The 11,785-nt window shown below is 45.2% G+C and overlaps 3 protein-coding genes across 5 annotated transcripts; 1 reads left to right on the top strand and 2 right to left on the bottom strand.

Annotated features, from left to right (window-relative positions):
- Positions 1 to 2,427: 2,427 nt before the first annotated feature.
- Positions 2,428 to 5,602, bottom strand: LOC102714529 (CRM-domain containing factor CFM9, mitochondrial). Of its 3 annotated transcripts, none has more exons than XR_001549462.2 (6): positions 5,260 to 5,602; positions 4,588 to 4,909; positions 3,797 to 4,198; positions 3,316 to 3,709; positions 2,905 to 3,177; positions 2,428 to 2,539 (listed from the first exon to the last, which is right to left on the bottom strand). XR_001549462.2 is itself a non-coding variant. In XM_015832831.2 (5 exons), the coding sequence occupies exons 1-4, from the start codon at positions 5,364 to 5,366 to the stop codon at positions 3,350 to 3,352; spliced, it is 1,191 nt and encodes a 396-aa protein (XP_015688317.1). In that variant the 5' UTR covers positions 5,367 to 5,602; the 3' UTR covers positions 2,549 to 3,177; positions 3,316 to 3,349. The 3 variants fall into 3 exon arrangements, 1 of the variants encoding a protein (XP_015688317.1); XR_005810976.1 differs by having other exon boundaries at positions 4,588 to 4,858; XM_015832831.2 differs by lacking the exon at positions 2,428 to 2,539 and having other exon boundaries at positions 2,549 to 3,177.
- Positions 5,603 to 6,386: 784 nt separating this feature from the next.
- On the bottom strand, positions 6,387 to 7,817 carry LOC121053269 (EP1-like glycoprotein 2). Its single transcript, XM_040519950.1, has one exon. It carries the CDS (start codon positions 7,815 to 7,817, stop codon positions 6,387 to 6,389), a length of 1,431 nt encoding a protein of 476 aa, XP_040375884.1.
- Positions 7,818 to 8,680: 863 nt separating this feature from the next.
- On the top strand, positions 8,681 to 11,594 carry LOC102718317 (cell division protein FtsY homolog, chloroplastic). The gene is made up of 11 exons (XM_015835571.2): positions 8,681 to 9,027; positions 9,106 to 9,210; positions 9,278 to 9,351; positions 9,444 to 9,502; positions 9,982 to 10,019; positions 10,159 to 10,279; positions 10,374 to 10,442; positions 10,538 to 10,620; positions 10,859 to 10,927; positions 11,026 to 11,088; positions 11,172 to 11,594. The coding sequence occupies exons 1-11, from the start codon at positions 8,731 to 8,733 to the stop codon at positions 11,283 to 11,285; spliced, it is 1,092 nt and encodes a 363-aa protein (XP_015691057.2). The 5' UTR covers positions 8,681 to 8,730; the 3' UTR covers positions 11,286 to 11,594.
- Positions 11,595 to 11,785: the final 191 nt, after the last annotated feature.

The raw sequence follows: 11,785 nt of genomic DNA, 5'->3' as shown, positions 1-11,785 counted from the left end.
TTTTTTTTTATGATAGTTTATTTTTTAGCCATTGTTTTTAGATCGTTATGAGCACATATGTAAAAATTTTATTTATAAATTATTTTTCACTTAGTTTTTTCTAAAAATCAAACGATAGCCATCTCGATTTAAAGGTATTCCACAAGTGAGGATCTAAATGCAAAATTGTTACCCGTGTGAACGACCACGTTAGCTTTGGAGCTACGCCATCTGCGCGTTAAACTTCGTTTGATACATTAAAACGAGGTTCAAGGACCAAAATATGTTGGACAAGTTTACGTATCTAGATGATATTCGCAGGATTACACTGTCGCCTCTCTGACAGCCTCTTGCTTATCGATACTAGCCTAGCAACTGTCGGTAGCATGCATGGGCTGACAAGGGGATAGCACAGAAAGGATGGAGATGGTTACCGGCGCCAGCTCGATCTCTAATATTTCTTAGGAAAATATTTTATTTTTAAGTTTATAATAGTTAATATATTCGACTTTATTTTCGAATAGTAATTATAAAGTCATTCGGCTATTCAGGACAAAAGAAAGAACAGTCCCTAAAACAAAATCACAGGTATGTGTCACCAAGCAAACAAAGGGGTTAGCATGCATTAAAAAGCAGGTGTTTAATTAGTGTACTTTGATCCCTACTTACTGTCGATGGATTTATGAACAGTTGTTTAAACAGTGTTTCGACCAGTCCTAATGGATCTGTAAGTAATTATAGGACCGGCAATTCATTCATTGTGAGAGCTGTAGAAAAGATGGCAATTATAATGCTTAAGATTGATTGACCTAGCTATTTGCTTTCGCCGTATGGATATTATTAAGTGTTGGCAAGTTGCAAGCCAAGGCCCCCAGTCACTAGGGATAATATTGCCAACACGTACTACAGCTCTATGCACAATCCAAATAAAGGGTTAGTGTTAATTATGTGCAATCAGTAGATATGTACACCTATCTGTAGGGCCTAAGTGCAAATCCATGTATATTTTGTGGTTAGTGATGCGCTAGCTCTTCATTTAGTTCATAAAGATCTCAGAAAGTTTTAAGGAAGAAATGATATTCACGTTTAGGTGGCCATAATGTGTTTAGTTTAGGTGTAATGACAACCCAAAGTGATCATCATAGCTATATCTAACCATGAAAATGACACCAGAAAAGATATCAACAAAAAGCTAGACTAGCAACCAAATAACTACACGAGAGAAAAAGAGGGGAGAATGTGTGAATCTTGTCACAAAAAGGTCGCCATTATATTGGCTGAGTGGGAGACCAATACATGAATCTTCCTTGAGATGACAGCTAGCCTTATTAACAATAACTTGGCTTTAACCTTAGCTGTGACCATACATGTTTTAGTATTGCTCTAATCTGATATACTACTAGTAAGACAAAATGCTTTTGCAGTTGACCACTATGAAGTAGTGGAAGAACACATTCCAAGCTACTACTAGCCAGATATATTTATGATACTAGCTACTTAATACATATAAATTAAGAAATCTTGTTCTAAAAAATACAATCAAGAATTCTGGGATTTTATGAGTATATAGCTATATCTTGTTAATTTTCATTTCTTGAGAAAAACAATGAGTTTGAATGGCACAAACATATATTCAGATAATTATTGAGTATTGGAAGTATATGTGCTGCTAGCTTTTGGATTGAGTGGTTAGAATGGTCAAAACTGTTATGTTGGTTTTGGTGTGTTTCACCAACCTTTATATTCATGTTGACTTTTGATGTTGAACTTAAGCTAATCTGTTACTAACTTTGCATCACTACTAAGAGAAGGAATATGTATGATAATACTTGTTAATAAGACAGGCAATTGGTGGCTATGGGTAGTATATCTGCAAAAGCATACCCATAGGAATAGAACAATATGCTCATTTTTCTGTAGACTCTTCAACCCTGATCTGGCCAACTTGTCATCAAAAAAGTCTTTTCTGGTAGAACAGAATAGTGGAGGTTCTCCATTTGCATTTTTTAAATTAAGCCTTGCGTCACAAGTGATCCAGAGCAAATAATTTTCTTCCTCCCAAAAAAGTCAATTGATTCACATCTATTCTCTAGATCTCATCCCAAACTCTCTTAATTAGCAGATAACTTAAAACTTAGAGAACTTTAATGATAGTGACGGGAGCATTATGCAAATGCATTACATCTTGAGTAGAAATTTCTCAGACTAACAGATGCTGCAAAATCATTGTTCTTGAGTAGAAAACCAACAGGGATGAATCAATCGCAGCCAAATTCAAGATAGTTTTGTGATCTATGAACAAGAGGTGCGAGTGTCGTGTGAACTACTCACTATGATCACATCGAATCCTGACCTGGACATGAAACATCGTTATTCATCAGGGATTATCCAACTGGGTTAGACGTTGATGGCCTAAAAGTGAGGTCAAGCTTTCTTCAGTAGTACATCATATCGTATCTTTGGTCTGTCGCTGGTATTGCATACTTTAGCCTTTTGACAACTGTCTTGCAGGCACCAAACTTCTCCTTTTGACCATTGGGGTGGGCCACTCTGTAAGAACCTGCAGAATATATCACTGAATTTGGTGACAGATGACAGATCGAAGCTGAATTTGCAGTGTATTCACAGTCAGTGTATATGCAAAACCACAATAGAAGTGATAGATTTAGCTGTTAGCAGCAAGACAAATATACAGAGTATGAATATTGAGTACATCAGTAGGCAGTAATTTGCATCATCCTAAAGAACTGGCAGATATATATGGAATGAAGAGAATGGTTCATGTCATAAGGTGATGGCTTAGTCCAAAGTAATGCAGCCATATTCCGTGCTCTGAAGAAGTGTGTGCTCTGTTTGGCACTCCCAACAAGTACCTCTATGATAACTCGATAACATGGCAATGTAATTGTAGATGGCAGCACTTACTGCATGAAATGCTGCATCTTGTGATGGTACTCATGCCGACAGCTCTCATTGCTCAAACTGATACTGCTCGCCAGCGGATACTTTTAGAAGTTGAGAATATCTACCAACCCACGTTGCTTTATGGACCACAGTTAGCTATGTACATAAGATGTGTCTTATTGGCCACAAAATGCAGAGCAATCCTTCTGTTGGAGTTGAGTACTGTCAACTTGGCATTTGTTTAAATTCTTCCAGCTAAAGACCTTTTATTTTCAAGTGTTTGCAACAGCATGCCTGCATAACGTCAGCTGGATCAGATCTAAGTATATAAAGATGGTAACTGCCAATTTGGGTGATAACTTTGCTGATCACGGCTCAACAAATCCAAATGTATAGGGGTCTATACAGATGAAAAATCCATTTCGAACTCACCAAGTGTGTTGATGCCACAAATGCTATCACTTTGTTACCTTGAAGGCTTGAACCCTCCATGATCATAAAGAATAGTGCCTACAGCATCTCCAGTCTCATCATCATTATCATCATAGTCACTATAATTATCTTCTTCATCAGGCTCAGAAGCATCAGTGATATCAGAGAAACCATTGGTACCCATATGAGATACATCATCGTGCCCTTGACTCAGATCTTCTGTTTTCAGAGAAGAGGCTGTTCTATCATCACAACAAACTGGATCAACATTATGGGATTTTGGGTTTCCATAAAGTGCAACATGTCGATAATAAAGTTCAAGCTCCTTTTCGGATATGGCTATAAAACGCCTCACTGTCTCCAGTGATTGTTCATATTTTGATTTTTCAAGCGCCTGGTGAATAAAAGGAACAGATTTAAGTTAATCATACGAAAGAGTCCATCTGAGAAAACTGGGGAACAGAATCAACCAATAACCTACCTTTTTCTTTGACAGTGTATCAACTGGTGACATGACATCTGGCTGAACATAGTTCCTTCCCCGGTAGAAGACTATGGTGTCATTTCCAATAACATTAATAGGGATACCACCACTCAGTCTGGCTATCTCACTTGCATACTCCTGGATTTGCCCAGGCTTGCAGGGTTTGCAGATAACCTTCACAGTCTCATGTTTCTTCCAGTGCAAATGCATGTTTAGAATAACGCCACCAAAGACTCCTCGCCTTCCAACAGGGACATAATTTGACTTTTTCTGCGAAACCTTCTTCAAATAAAATCTTTCCTCGCCGTCAAGATCATCCTGTTTAGCCATAGGGCCTTGTGCTTTAGCAACCTCATACTTCTTTAGCTTCTCAACCAACATAGCTTCCTTCAATTTGGCCTGGAAGAGAAACAGCTAGTCTTAGTTTGTCTTCTCCTAGAAACAAAATAAGGAGATAGCAAGCACACTGTATTCCAACAAATTTAGCATCTGTACTTCTGAAAGTAATGGAGATTCCCTTGGAAACCAACTAATGCTGATCAAAGAAATAGCAAACCTACTTGTAAATTCTGATTATATCACAGAAATAGAAGAAGACAAATTATGAAGCAAAGCAGATTGGCAGTGAATTGAAGTTATATATAATGGCTATTCAATACTGAGTGGCAATCAGCAAGGTCCTATTCCAAATGATACATACTTAATTTGATTCATCGATTGTAAAGATTGCTTCAACAAGAAACTAGTGAAGCAAACCAAATCAAGCAAATATGTAAAAAGAGAGATACCTTCTCAATCTTGTATCTGAGTCGAGCTTCAGGTGTAGGAAATTTCTGCTTTATCTTCTTTCCCTTGGGTCTGATACGCCGTGGATCATTTTTATTGGCCTCTTTCCTTTTCTTCTTTTCCCTCTTCCTCTGCAGCTTCAATCGCTTCTTTGTCAAATACCCCCTCTTTCTTGAAGGTTCCACCTCCTCAATCTCAAATTTGGGTTTCCCATCATCGGACAGAACAAGATGGACCGAGCTATGGCTAGCCCATCTGACCATCCATGGAGGACTGAACAGGTAAAAGGGATTTAAGCATTTTCCAGACGGAGCAACAGCAGGTCTGCAACAAGTAGTAGGCAAAATATGACGGAAATTAAACACAAATTTTCATTGATTACACAAACACATAAATCTTAGTGAACAAGTAGGTAATTCTTGCCAAATTGGCATCAGTGCTGTATGTTCTACAGAAACAACAATCATTTGGGGACACTCCTTTATACGATTATTTGGAATTAAATTTGCACACATGCTTCATGTTGCATAAATCATTTTGAGCATGCAATTTCAAGGTCCTCATAAACAAGCATCTCTCCACAAATTAGTAACAATGTGATAGTTGCTCCACCTATGTGATGAGACTGTACTTAGTGTTCTAAGAGAGAAGAACCGATTAACAGATAGTGTTACCTGAGAGCTTGAGGGGAAGGCGAGGTCGGTGCCCTCGGGGACAGATTGAGGAGCGAGAACGAGGCCAACTTTCTCAGGCTTTGACGTGAGAGGAAGCGGCTCGCCATAGCCTACACCAATGCATTGCAGATTTTGTGCCACCCAGCGGCGGCCCCGCGGAAACCCTAAGAAAACTACCGGAGCAAGTCGCCCATGGAGGAAACCGGTCGCCTGGGGGAGGGGAAGCGTGGGGCTGGTCTGCTCTGCCGCCGAGGAACCCGCGCCGGCGCCGTGGAGCGGAGAAGCGGAGGCGAGGGGAGCGAGACGGCGGCGATGCGTGCGACCAGAGAGGAGGAGGTGGACTGGATCACGCATTCACACAGGCCGCGGCCTATGGGCTACAGCCCAATAAGTTCGCCTGAGGTCACTTGACTTGGCAATAAATTCAATTTTCATCGTCTAATCGAAAAACCAGATATAACAATTCTTTTACTTGTTAGAATCAAGCAAAATAAGTCAAAATAGGGTTTATAAGGTGGTTTCAACTGACATGGCGTATACGTGATTAATTTAACTCAGTCTTCACCTGATGTGGTATTGACATAGCATATGAAGCGAAATTTAACGATTAAAAAATAAAACAAAAATATGTGGGGCAACGATGTCGGGGAGGGAGAGAGGAGGCGTTGTCAACTCGCTGTAGAGATAGCGGTGAGTATGAGACCTCTATTTTTGTCTAACTAGTATAAGGATCCCATAATTTTTAGTTTTTAATTTTTAAATTTTGCTTTTCAGTGCCACATCTCTACATGAATGAGGAAAACTGGTTTTGACAGTTAAAAGAATATGTTATATTTGGTATTATGGTTCAAACCCAGAAATCGAACTCGATGTCAAATTAAGATACTTCAAACAAACATATTCCTTCGTGGAAATACCATTCCGGCCCAACTGGTAAGTAGTAAATATTGTTCTTGTTATTAAAAAATGAATCATTTTTCTTTTGGTTTCTTACAAGCTAATTAAAAATATTTGAATACAAACCATATGAATCTAGAATTCTAAATTTTTAGGGGTTTATCTATTCATGTAATGTATTTGCAAGGATCATTCATGGTGTTGGGTGTAGTAGCAGACTGTACGAGTGCTCAGAATAGTCGTCTGGGTGACTTGCCCTGAGCAATCTTGATGTGCATGGTGGAGTTGTAGTGGAAGATCTCCGGCCGCATCGTCTCCAGCGACAGCACCTCCGATTGCAGGTAGCAGTAGCCGTCGTTGGGGTCGAAGCCGTAGACGAACTGCGCCGCCATGCACGCGCAGTCGCCCAGGCACGCCTTCTTGCAAGCCTCCTCGTTCACCCGCTCCAGCGTCCGCATGCTGGTGTCGCGGCTGTTGAAGTAGGCCATGTCGCGCAGCGACAGCAGCCGGGGTGCCCGCGCGCGCCGCGGCGGCGGCGGCGACCGGCATGTCGGCGGCGGCGCCGTCGGGACGCAGCCGCGGTTGGGCCGCCGGAAGTCGATCGCTCGGAAGTTGGCGGCGTCGGGGCAGCTGCACTGCATGTCCGTGCACACGCCGTACGCGCCGCACACCGTCGGGTAGGCGCAGTCGTCGGGGTAGGGGTGGAGCACGTCGGCGACGGCCTCCCATTTCATCCCGTTCGAACGCCACTCGTACAGACGGAGGTGGCCGTCGTACTCCAGCCGCATGTACTGCACCGTGCCGGCGCCGACGGCGGGGAGCTGGACGGTGGTCAGTGGCTGGCCGCCGGGGCGGTCGAGCACCGTGAGGCTGCCGTTGTTGTACATCGCGTAGGCGGCGGCGTTCTTGTTGTAGCCAAGGACGTAGTACCGCTGCGGTGGCTTGGCGGTGACGTAGGCGGCGAGGCCGTCGGCGGCGACGGTGAGGTATATCCTGCTCCCCGACCAGTTGTCGAACGACGTGTTGGCGGTGAGCCGCGCGCCCTGCCTCAGCGACTGGCCTACGACGAGCGTGTCCGTGGGGTGGTCGAACGACTGCCACACCGTCCTGTTGCTTCCGTCGACCATCACCAGGTTGCCGTCGCTGTTGATGCTCATCCCGGCGACGCCGCGCCCCGCGGTCCCCGCCGACCACACCACCGCGCCACGAGGCGACTTGAGGACCAGGTCGCCATCCGCCGTGAGCTCCGCCGTGGCGCCCTCCCCGACGGGGCTGGCTCGGTTGGCTGACCACACAACCTGCGGGACGCCGTTGGTGACCACGGTGATCCCGGCGCCGCTGTTGCAGTACACGACGGCGACGCCGAGGAGGAAGCCGGCGCACGGCGCGCCACCGCCACCGCCGCCGCCGCGGTGGTTGATGCAGAAGAAGCCGAACGCGAAGGAAGGGCCGAACCGCGCCGGGTTGAGCCGCAGCAGCGCGGCGCGCGCCACGGAGCCGTCGGTGTAGGCCACATGGTGCTGCAGCGCGGCGTCGGTGTTGGCCCACGCCGTGGACGGCCTCGCCGTCGGGTAGTCGTACGGCTGCGCCCGCGCCACCAGGACGAGGCCCAGCGCGAGGACGCCCGCGCCGAGCAGCGCCGCTGCGTGCCGCCGCCGCATCGTAATCTTTGCTACTAATCCGTCGCAAATCAACGAGTTCGTGCGAGTTGGCGTGGCGTGGCGAGCGTACGTACGTTTTCTTTTATAGCGTTGGACGCGTGACATGTTTTCACCGGACGCGGTTGGCGGTGCATGGGCATGTACGCGCGGCGCGCCGTTGGTTGGCGACGAGAAGAATCTGAGACTGAGGGATCAACGCGGAGCGGTGCACCGTGCACGCGACCGCGCGTTTGCGAGCCAGCTCATGTCGTACGAGCCGCCGCGTCGTCTCGCCCCCATCTGTTTTGACTATGCTTTCGTTTAGTATATAGTAGTGCAAAACAGCGAGCGGATAGCAACTGTGGCTCGCGACCACAAACGTTTCTCGAATGCCCACTCGTTGAATCGCCCGTTTATTCAATTTAAGCCCCGCAACATTACCTTCTCCGTTTCAAAATATAGTAACAAACCTTACGAAAATTTGAACATACGATCCAAGTACCAAAATGCTATGTTTTAGAACGGGAGAACAACCTGTCAATACAATAGAATCCTCGGGCCAAGATTTGTCATTCATTATTAACAAATTTTCAACGATCTTAGCTCTGGCAACCACTGCAGTTTAAGCTTTGGCTAAGACGACACGCTGGTAAGGGCGATGAAGCACGGCACGGCGCGTCGCATGCGCACGCCAAGAACGAAATCCCGCCCCGCCGCGCACACGGGAACCACCGGATGCCACCGTCGCCGGCATGGGCCGCAAGACGCCAGGGCCCAGCAGAATCGAGGCCTCGTGGGCCTCAAAATAGGGCCTTTTACATGGGCCGTGAATTCAGTTTCAGGTCGCCAAATTTTTCGGCCCATCAAACGAGGCGCGGCGTGGCTGCCATTAGCCGGGTCGCAGCGCTATCCACCCGGAGCTCGCAACCCCACAATGGCGGCACACTCCCACGTCATCCCCTTCCTCTCCCCGGCCACCGCCTCCGCCTCCGCCTCCGTGCGCTGCTCCCGCTACGGCCGCCGCGCCGGCCTCCTGCGGCGCGTGGCCGCGGCGGGGCAGGCGGGGTTCTTCACCCGCCTGGGACGCCTCATCAAGGAGAAGGCCAAGAGCGACGTCGAGAAGCTCTTCTCCGGCTTCTCCAAGACACGGGAGAATCTCTCCGTCGTCGACGAGCTCCTCACCTACTGGAACCTCGCCGACACCGACCGCGTCCTCGACGAGCTCGAGGAGGCACGTACCTGCTCCTGCTGGCCGCTGACCACCAAGAGTACTTTCCTTTCTCGTTTTTGACGTCTTCTGCTTGCTCAGGCGCTGCTGGTGTCGGACTTTGGCCCCAAGATTTCATTCCGGATCGTGGACACTCTCCGCGAGGAAATCCGTGATGGAAAGCTCAAGTCTGGGGCTGAGATAAAGGTCATTTCAGCTTCCTTTTAGTGCACACTGACATTGTGATTGATCTGATGATTCGTTGGTTGTGCAGGAAGCGCTGAAAAGGTGTATTCTTGAACTGCTGACAAGCAAAGGAGGCAATCCGGAGCTGCAGCTCGGCTTCAGGTTCAGCTCTCTACTGAATTCTTTGTCAGTGAAATTTGTTGCGTGAAGTTTGTAATTTGTGTCTTCCTCAATGTTCTTCATCGTTATGGCAGAAAGCCGGCAGTTATCATGATTGTGGGAGTGAATGGAGGTGGAAAAACTACCTCACTAGGTACTCTTGCATTCTTCACTGTGATGTCGCCCTTTACTTAGCTCACGTTGAGCTTAAATTCTATGTCCATTTCATAATTCCTTATCTATCTCTATCGAAGTAACTGTACAAATTATACTGGTAAGATGTGCTCCAGCTTTCTAATGCTGTAGCGAGGACACGGTACACTGGAACTAGCTCGTGTGCCATGGCACACATACTAATGCTAGTTACTTGAAGTGAATTTGTAACGTGCAAGACATATAAACCAATCGGTTCCATGCGAAAACTACTCCATCTTTGAGTTTCGTAGGCTTGAAATGTGGCATAGCATTGGATTAAGCTTCTGTAGACCATGCAATAAGGTCCCTCAATATACAGATTTGGTTTGGGCGTGTTCTATTGACTGACAATCACTGTTTAGTTGGACATATTTTGTACAACGTGCTGCCATTAAGTGTTAGTTTGACCCTACTCCTTTTTTGTTTGTGATATTGTAGGAAAACTTGCTTATAGATTCAAGAATGAAGGAGTGAAGGTGAGGCTATTCCCTGGACATATCCTGGTTTCTAGGCTATGCTTCCTCTGCACATTTTTGATGAAGTCAAAATCTATCTGGGATGTAATGATAGATGAGATTAAATGAACTCATGTTCCTGTTTTCGACAATAATATAGGTATTGATGGCAGCAGGTGATACCTTCAGAGCAGCAGCTCGTGACCAACTAGAAATTTGGGCAGAGAGAACAGGTTCAGAGATTGTTATCGATAATGATAAGAAAGCAAAACCTGCATCAGGTATAGATTTTTGATCTGCTAAGCATTATGAGCACACTATGTTCCCATGAGGAGCTCAGATTCTATGTTTCATCTAATTTGACTTGCTTGGTAGTTCTCTCGCAGGCAGTTAAACGTGGGAAGCGTGAAGGATTTGATCTTGTTCTTTGCGACACGTCAGGACGTATGATTATTTTAGTGACTGAGGGCAGGATATGCATATATGCTTGGTAATTTACTAATTGTGGGAATGACTTTGTTTCAGCACTTATGTTTCAGGACTTCATACAAATTATGGTCTGATGGAAGAGTTGGTTTCCTGCAAGAAAATCATAGCTAAAGCCCTTCCAGGTGCTCCTAATGTATGTGTTTACATTCAAAGGCTTTAATTTTGTGTTGATTATTAGGCCCTTTTGGCATATGCAGTTCTTTTGAGTCAAGCTTAGAGAAGCACAGATATCATCAATATTCTGATACTTTATTGTTTGGTTAATCTTAAGTACATTGGTCAGCCTTTTCTTCGGCTGACCTGGCAAAAATAAAACATTTTTATTTGATTTCATTGTTCTTAACAAGTATCATTCATTCCTTGCTTAACAGGAGATTTTGCTGGTTCTGGATGGCACAACCGGCTTGAATATGCTACAGCAAGCGAAGGAGTTTAACGATGTAATAATCACTACTCCCTTGCCATTTTGGTGCTTCTTATTTTCACTTTTTTCCTGTCACTGCGATGGTGATAAAGAACTCTGTCGGCTTAATGTCAGGTTGTTGGAGTCACAGGATTCATCCTAACGAAGCTTGACGGAACTGCTCGGGGTGGTTGTGTGGTATAGATATATTACTTGCCACATGCAGTTTAAAAATCAGCATTTGCGTACTGACTTGAAATCTGTTGCTTGATCTGCTGCAGGTTAGCGTTGTAGATGAACTTGGAATTCCGGTGAAGTTTATTGGTGTTGGTGAAGGGATGGAGGATCTACAGCCTTTTGATGCAGAGGCATTTGTTGAAGCCATTTTTCCTTAAACTTGGACCCCCTGTTTTTGAGATGGAGAATTTGAAGTTTCAGAGGAATACTTATGTTGTACATCATTCAGGTTATCGTGTAGTATTCATGTAATATATTTGCTGGCATGCTAGGAACTAGAAGCAAAATTTTGGACCATCGCAGTTTTTTTCATTGTTGTCTGCTGTCTGGTTTCTCCGGTCATTCTTTCGCCAAAGCATATGCAAAATGCATGATCTACTAATATCTACGAATAGTTTTCGGGTTGGTCCAACGTATTCCCACATTTTTTTTGTTGGATAATCCTAATCATATGCGCCGCCCAGATACTAATGTTCCTGGCAATTCTGTTCCGGCCCAATAAAATATGAATTTATCTGGTACAGGCAATCCTTGAGACAACGGTAACCGAACGGAAACGCAGATGGATGGTCTAGGGGTGTTTGGGGTGTTTAGTTAGTGAAATGAAAATTTCTACGTGTTACATCAGACGTTTGAGCGTATGTCGGAAGAGATTTTT

This window comes from Oryza brachyantha, chromosome 1 (assembly GCF_000231095.2).
Source record: "Oryza brachyantha chromosome 1, ObraRS2, whole genome shotgun sequence".
Taxonomy (NCBI): domain Eukaryota; kingdom Viridiplantae; phylum Streptophyta; class Magnoliopsida; order Poales; family Poaceae; genus Oryza; species Oryza brachyantha.
The sequence above is the reverse complement of the archived record's forward strand: the minus strand, read 5'-3'. Positions and strand labels throughout refer to the sequence as shown.

Bases quoted from the DNA above. Each gene is read 5' to 3' on its own strand.
- LOC102714529 (XM_015832831.2), bottom strand. From the start codon at position 5,366: ATGGCGAGCCGCTTCCTCTCACGTCAAAGCCTGAGAAAGTTGGCCTCG. The intron at 4,910-5,259 runs GTAACACTATCT...TACTTGTTGCAG, and splicing joins CCTTCCCCTCAAGCTCTCAG to ACCTGCTGTTGCTCCGTCTG. The intron at 3,710-3,796 runs GTAGGTTATTGG...TTTATTCACCAG, and splicing joins ATACACTGTCAAAGAAAAAG to GCGCTTGAAAAATCAAAATA.
- LOC121053269 (XM_040519950.1), bottom strand. From the start codon at position 7,817: ATGCGGCGGCGGCACGCAGCGGCGCTGCTCGGCGCGGGCGTCCTCGCG.
- LOC102718317 (XM_015835571.2), top strand. From the start codon at position 8,731: ATGGCGGCACACTCCCACGTCATCCCCTTCCTCTCCCCGGCCACCGCC. The intron at 10,020-10,158 runs GTGAGGCTATTC...ACAATAATATAG, and splicing joins TCAAGAATGAAGGAGTGAAG to GTATTGATGGCAGCAGGTGA. The intron at 10,621-10,858 runs GTATGTGTTTAC...CTTGCTTAACAG, and splicing joins CCCTTCCAGGTGCTCCTAAT to GAGATTTTGCTGGTTCTGGA.